Here is a 7459-nt window from a genome sequence, read left to right on the forward strand (position 1 = left end):
TTCACATATAGTGAACAATCATCATGTGCAACTTATATTAGTAATATTAAATTAGAAATTTACAATAATTTTGTTGCTAAAACAAAGTAATAATAATATTTGCAATATTACAATTATTATGTCATAAAAATTATTCATAAGGCAATAATAAAACTAAGTAAAAAAGTAAGAACTCTTGGTGGGTTGCGGAAGGTCAGGATATGAGCTTTCATTCAGATCCAATGGTGGAAATAAAATGATGACGTGGCTTCACCATGAGAGAAATAGCCATTAATGAATCTTAGTGGGTTGCACTTATACAAGATATAAGGATGGAAGAGAAGAGGGAAGAAAAGAAGAAGAAGAATAGAGAGTTGGAGGTGGATGGAGTTCAGCTTGCCCTCTTCAATGATGTGGTGCATCTGCTACTACTGATAAGATGGTTGTGGAGGCAGGGCAGCACAAATGGAACAAAAATATCACAGTGACTAGAGAAGGTGGGATGTGCGAGCTAGTACGGAATCCCGTGAAGAAGAAATGAGAGCAAATTAAAGAGGATTTTTTGTATAAAAAATTAGAAGAAAAAAACACCTACGCTGGAACACATGTTACACATCCCTGATTTCATAGGAAGTGGCTGAGAATAAATTATTTTTTCTTGATGCAACTGACAACATGTCTCTCCAACCACCATATGCATGCATACAGCATACACAGGGTCACTGATACACAACATATTGCACTACGTCACTAGTTATTGCTTACACGGCACACATCAACACACACGTACAACTGCAAGTCCAATAATTCCCTGCTTACCCATACAGATCGACAAGCCAGAAAAGAAAAGAAAGCCATCCTCTGTCTACTAGTTTAACAAACACTAAAAGAGGAGGTCTCTCGCTCGCGCGCGTCTGCCACGCGTCCTTTTCTCGCCACCGCTACAGCTGCGCGAATCCTCTCAACTCGCCATTATCCTGCTTCAGATAACCTTCTCTGCCTCGTAGTAGTAATGCTGCTTCATCACTCGTTTCTGACATCACCAGTGGCCGTCGATGACATCTCGACGCTGTTCTTCTCCTTCTCCGGAGACTGCTGCTCCTTGTAGCTGTCGCCGGCCATGTTGGGGATACCGAAGAGCTCGCCCATCTGCTCGAGCGTGCGGCCGCGTGTCTCGGGGAGGTAGGTGAAGAAGAAGACCCAGGCGAGCGACGCGATGCCCGCGTAGAGGAAGAAGCTGCCCCCGATGGTGATGCCCTTGGAGAGCGACAGGAAGGTCATGGAGATCACCCCGCTCGTGACGCGGTTCAAGCCCACGCCCAGCGCGCACCCGAGCGCCCGGAGGTGCAGCGGGAAGATCTCCGAGCTGTACACCCACGTGATGGGGCCCAGCCCGATGGAGAAGAAGGCGACCACGCCGAGGATGGAGGCGATGCAGACGCCGATGGCCCAGGGGATGGTGGTGCCCACCGGGTGGTGGCCGATGACGGTGAGCCCGGCCCCGAGGCCCACGAGGCTGACGAGCATGCCCCCGGTGCTCGTCAGCAGGAGAGGCCGCCGGCCGAAGCGGTCCAGCGTGAACGTGGCCACCAGGATGAAGAGCGTCTTGGTCGCGCCGACAGCGCACGTCGTGCCGAGCAGCTTGTTCTTGTCGGTGATGCCGGCGCTCTGGAACACGCGCGGGCTGTAGAGCACCACCGAGTCGATGCCCGACGCCTGCTGGAAGAAGTGGATGCCGAGCGCCGACAGGAGCACGCGCCGGACGCCCGGTGGCGGGGAGAGGATCAGCTCCTTCCACACGCGCTTCTCGCCGCCGGCCCTTTTGGCCACGGCGACGACGTCCCCGTCGGCGTCGGCCGGGATGCCGGCCGCCTCCTTGATGTCGGCGAGGCGCAGGGCCGCCTCCTCCGGCGTGTCGGAGGTCTTGTCGAGCACCGCTCTCGCGTCGGCGAGGCGGCCCTTCATGACCAGCCACCGCGGCGACTCGGGCAAGCCCAGCACCATGAGCGCGAGGACGACCGAAGGCGCGGCGCCGACGCCGAGCATGAGGCGCCAGCCGAGCTTCAAGCTCAGGTGGGAGAAGGCGTAGTTGGAGACGTAGCCGAGGAGGATGCCGAGGTTGATGAACACCTCGGGGAAGGAGGTGAGGAAGCCCCGCGACGACGCCGGCGAGACCTCCGCCGTGTAGACGGGCGCGATCATGAGCGCGTAGCCCACGCCGATGCCGGCGACGAACCTGCCGGCCATGAGCATCGGGTAGTTGACCGAGAAGCCCATCATGAGGGCGCCGACGAAGAAGATGACGGCGGCGAGGATGATGGTGAGCCGGCGGCCGATCCAGTCGGAGGTGCGCCCCGCCGCGAAGGAGCCGAAGAGCGAGTAGAGGTTGAGGATGCCCAGCAGGACCTCCACCTCGACGTCCGAGATCTTGAGGTCCTCCTTGATGAACAGCGCCGCGCCGCTCATCACCCCGATGTCTAATTAGAAGCACGCAGAAAAATGTTAGAGACAATTAACATGAAGTGATGATCATCACTAGCTAATAAAACATCATGCACACGTAGTTCTTCAACTAGCAGCAACGAGTCTATATACAAGTAGTAAAAAAACATAAAGTAATAAGATGTGTTTGCAGGGGGAGAGAAAAAAAAAAAAAGATGTACATACCGTAGCCGAGGAGGATGGAGGTCATGGAGGCCAAGATGGCGAAGGCGAAGGCGAACCGGACGTTGCCCTTCTTCCGCGGCGCGACGGCGGCCGGAAGGCCATCGGAGGCTGCTGCCGTGTTTGTTGATTCTTTGTGCTGTTCTGCCATTGTTACCTTCTGCTTATTTGGGAGCTTGTGAACGCTAACCGTGCACTGCTACTGCACTTGGACCAGGAGCTAGGTGGCTGCTGCTAGTTATATAGTGGTGCACAAGTTGTTTTACATGTCCCTGCTCCCTAGCTGACACGAACAAAAGACGCTGTGGAGGGACCGTGCATATATATAGGCGCGATTGGGCCAGAAGCTGGAGATATATTTGAACGCCTCTGATCGATAGGGAGGGGAGCATACGAACTTCACAGGGAGAGGCTGACAAATGTGGGCCCACGGCACTCGTTGTCAGTGCATGTACAACAGTGTAGACAGCCGCTGTCTTTTTGTCACAAACAGACAACTGAACAGACAGGTTGTACAATGAGTTGTCTGTTTGGCTGTCTGCAGGGTGATTAATTCAGACTTTGACACACAAACTCATGGTGATCTAGTACATAATTGATCTTTGTAGCCACTTTGTTGCATACATGAGAGAATGAACAATACAATAAATTAATTCGTATGACTCTTAAAATAAGAGTATATTATATATATATATATATGAAATGGTCTTAGAAATACATGATATGATATAATAATAAAGTCGCCATTACATTGGACATGCGGCTCTAATTTTGTCTTGGGCCAAAATGTTGCCATATATGCTCAACTAAATCATTTCTGAGTTGTTTATGTGTGGAGCTAGCCCGGATAGCTGAGTTTCTATTAAGCACCTCCGCAAAGCATGGATTAGGGTTCTCATTTGTACTCACTTCCGGTGGTAGGACAATGGTTGCACTCGGATTCTCATTCAAATCCAATGGAATTCGAACTAACTCTTTCTCATCTTCCACTATCATATTATGCAGGATAACACAAGCTTGCATTATATTAACAACATCATTCCTTTTACATAACCGTGCCGGACGGTTGACAATATCAAAACGAGATTGCAACACGCCAAATGCGCACTTGACATCCTTCCTTGCCCCTTCTTGTCGCTGCGCAAATAATTTATATTTCTCCGTTTGGGGCTTTCTTATTGTCTTCACAAAGGCTGCCCACTCAGGATATATCCCATCGGCAAGATAGTAACCCATGTCATACTGCGTTCCATTTACAATATAATTCACTCGGGGGGCTTCTCCTTTTATCGCTTGAATGAATAATGGTGACTTGTTTAACACTTGGATATCATTTTGAGACCCAGCAGTACCGAAAAAAGCATGCCATATACGAAGGTCGCGAGATGCTACCGCCTCAAGGATCAGGTAGGTTTTCCTTTGTCACCACGAGTGAACATGCCAGCCCATGCTTTTGGACAATTCTTCCACGGCCAATGCATACAATCAATACTTCCTATCATGCCTGGAAAGCCACGAGACTCATTCTACTGTATAATTTTTTCTAGTTCATCACTTGTCGGAGCACGGAGGTACTCGCCACCAAAACATTCAATTACCCCTTCAGCAAATTTTCCTAAACACTCCAAAGACGTGCTTGCTGCAATTTTCAAGACCTCATCAAGTGCGTCTGCTGGTGTGCCATATCCTAGCATTCGAATAGCCGCAGTGCATTTTTGAAGAGGTGAGTGGCTATCTCGACCCGTTGCATCAACTCGTTGTGTAAAAAAAACATCCCAAGCACTAAGGGCATCGACAATTCGAAGGAACAAACTCTTATTCATCCGAAACCTCCTACGGAACATCTCGTCGGTATAGATAGGATTTGCTGAAAAATAATTAGCAACTAGATCATCATGTCCTTTTTCTCTCGGCCTAGGTATGTACCTCCGTGGGCCACTCTGACGCTGGCGCTGTCGTGGTGGTTCAGATGATGATCCTTCCATATTGGCCTTCAATTTCTCGCCAATCTTCCTTCGAAATGTGTCCAACTTTTCACTCTCGGCGATGAAATCGTCGATCGTATATACTTTTGTTGGATCAATTTCGTCCTCTAGTGCTGCTGCATCGTCACTGTAAGCGTCATCCTCTGCGTAAACATTATTTAGGCATAATCATTATTTAGGTATAGCACCCAATCACACCATACGCACAAGAAAAATTGAACAAAGTATTATTTAGGTACTGCAAAACTGAGTCATACCATCAACACCAGGCTCTACTTCTTGTGCCTCCACATGAGCGCCATCATCAGGAGGTACAGGCTCTACTTCTTGTGCCTCCACATGAGCGCCATCATCAGAAGAATCACCGTCAAGGAGAGGAGGATCACCATCAGGCAAAGCAGGATCATCACTAGTCGACATGGATTGAAATGTGAGTGGGAGATATGCCCATACAGAAAACACTAGGCACCTATTTATACTTGCGGCAGCACAACCCTTCAGATCACACATACACGCATGCCCTTCAGTTCACACATACACACATGTATCAGTTCACACTCACAATTTTCAGTTCACACTCCCATGGATGAAAATAAACAGTCAGCAGACATGAATGTAAATAGCCACCACACTATTTAATTTTCAGTTCACACTTGATACAATAGAAATGACACTGGATAGAAAATAAAAATGACACTTCTTAATTTATTCAGTTGACACTTGACAGCAACCCTGAAAAATGCAAATTCAGTGACAGATTTCAGAAATGAGAACAGGTTTCAGAAATGATAAAATGACATATTTCTTTTTATGTGTAGGAAACTCACCTCAATTCTCAACAAATAATTTCTTTTTCAAGTACTTCATAGTATTTGTATGATCTAACTTTTCTTCATCGGACATCAATGATACGTCCATTGACAAAAGGCGATTATATGTGTCAAACATCTTACACTCTAGTTCATATTTTTTTGCCTCCCTTTGTAGCTGTGCTGCCTCCTTTTGTTCCTTTGCTGCAAGATGGGCAAGCTTGGCTTGTTCAATCTTCTCAGATGATAACTTTTCCTGCACTTCTAGTACTTTGAGCCTATTTGCATGCTCTTCACATTGGATTTTACCAAATTTATCCAGCTCTTCAAGGTCTATATGGTCCCCCACCTTACTCTGGGCATATTTTAGTTTTTTAGCTTTTTTTGGCCTATTGGTCTTGGTTGTTCCTCAAGTTCATCTACATCTATAGCCCTGCTATCCTCTCCTTCGTTCTCCTTGCCTGAACCCTTTCTTTTCCTTGCTGCTTTCAGCCCATTGTTGTATGTAATCCACTTTGCTTCAGTTTTTAATATGTTCCATACATCCATCAACACAAAAGGACCTAGGTTGAGTTTCTCATTGTCTTTTATATAGAATACATGGGCCTTCTCAATCCACATTTGATCATTATAGCCACTTGTATAAATCATTCTAGCCTTCAACCAAGCACTATGGAAAAGGTCAGTCCACTTATTTACCTTATGAAAACGGTCCTTGATTTGCTTGGCATTTCTACGCCTATGACTTGGTGTAGTCTCATTGTACGTTGCCTCAATATCAGACCAATATTGGTCATTCTTCCTATCAGCACCAATGGTTGAGTCTGTTGAGTTGAGCAACCAAGAGCTCATCTGTAAATGTAATAAACAGATATATTATCTTCATGCTAGTATGGTTAGTAAAAACTTCAAACACCAACAAATGGCAATGAGACTCACCATCCTAACATCTTCTTCTTGAGACCAAAAGATTCGCTTCTCAGTCCTGGGTGCCTCATCACTGCTGTCAACATTGACATATGCATTATTACCCTTTGTTGTTGGTGGAGTGGACAATTCTTCCTCTGATGGTATATCGTCTTCCAAAGTCCGTGGCGGCTTGAATGGGGCAAATTGAGAATGTTCTCCAACAAAATTAAAATTCTGAGACAAGGTAGGCTGCATAAGGTTTGTAAAACCTCCGGGAGGTGTTGCATTTTGACCCCTGCAACCAGGAAGTGTAATGGATTGACTGAAAGAATACTGAATACTGAAAGCAGAGCAAAGTGTGCAGCGTGCAGAGCAAAGAGCAAACTGTACTGAACAAGGTCATTGCCTTACAGAAAGAAATATACTAGATCAAATAAGCCAAAAATTGAGTAACATCGAGTATTACCATGTTGAAGGATCCGAAGACTGAGACATCCATGGCTGAATGGGGTTCTGTCCACCACTGCCAAAGAAACCGTCGGCGCCCCCATTGAAGAAGCTGCCGGAGCCATATGCACCCACAAGCGCCGCTCCGCCCAAAGTCCTATGCTCCGGCACATGCGCCGCTACGCCCGAAGTCCTCTGCTTCCGCATCGACGCCGCCCAATCCCGAACTTGCCCCGGGGCCTTCCGCATCGGCGCCGCCACATCCTTCCGCGATTGCGTCGCGGCTGCCTTGCGCACCCGAGCCGCATCCACCTTCAGCAGATTTTGCGTTGCCGCCGCCGCCCGTTCCTGCCGCGACATGGTGGCCGGAATAGAAGCTAGGGTTGGATGGGGAGGACACACAGGGAGTATTTGAGGGAGAGCGCAGAAGGGATTTTCGCGGGAGAGAAAGGCACGAACCTTGGGCGCAAAACGAATCCACCACCGCGCACTGGATCCCGGCCTCCGTCGACTCCCCGCAGCGGCGCCGTACAACGGGCGCTATTGTCGCCGTTTCGCCTGGGAGCACGAGACGGGGTCGTAGACAGATGTGGCGACGGGTCGGGAGTAACTGCTGCTCCGTGGGGTTTTTTTGTAAAAAACGGAAGCAAGTCGACAGCTCTCGAC

At 48.2% G+C, this 7459-nt stretch overlaps 1 protein-coding gene and 1 pseudogene across 1 annotated transcript; both read right to left on the minus strand.

The window, feature by feature from the left end:
* Window positions 1-590: 590 nt before the first annotated feature.
* LOC120692147 (putative polyol transporter 1) lies at window positions 591-2939 on the minus strand. The gene is made up of 2 exons (XM_039975390.1): window positions 2647-2939; window positions 591-2456 (listed from the first exon to the last, which is right to left on the minus strand). The coding sequence occupies exons 1-2, from the start codon at window positions 2792-2794 to the stop codon at window positions 1003-1005; spliced, it is 1602 nt and encodes a 533-aa protein (XP_039831324.1). The 5' UTR covers window positions 2795-2939; the 3' UTR covers window positions 591-1002.
* Window positions 2940-3356: 417 nt separating this feature from the next.
* Window positions 3357-7459, minus strand: LOC120692146 (annotated as a pseudogene).

Source organism: Panicum virgatum, chromosome 9N (genome assembly GCF_016808335.1).
Source record: "Panicum virgatum strain AP13 chromosome 9N, P.virgatum_v5, whole genome shotgun sequence".
NCBI lineage: Eukaryota > Viridiplantae > Streptophyta > Magnoliopsida > Poales > Poaceae > Panicum > Panicum virgatum.

What these genes read in the sequence shown, in the direction of transcription:
- LOC120692147 (XM_039975390.1), bottom strand. Translation starts at nt 2,794, where the DNA reads ATGGCAGAACAGCACAAAGAATCAACAAACACGGCAGCAGCCTCCGAT. An exon ending in CTCCATCCTCCTCGGCTACG is followed by an intron (nt 2,457 to 2,646) that starts GTATGTACATCT and finishes GCTTCTAATTAG; the next exon opens with ACATCGGGGTGATGAGCGGC.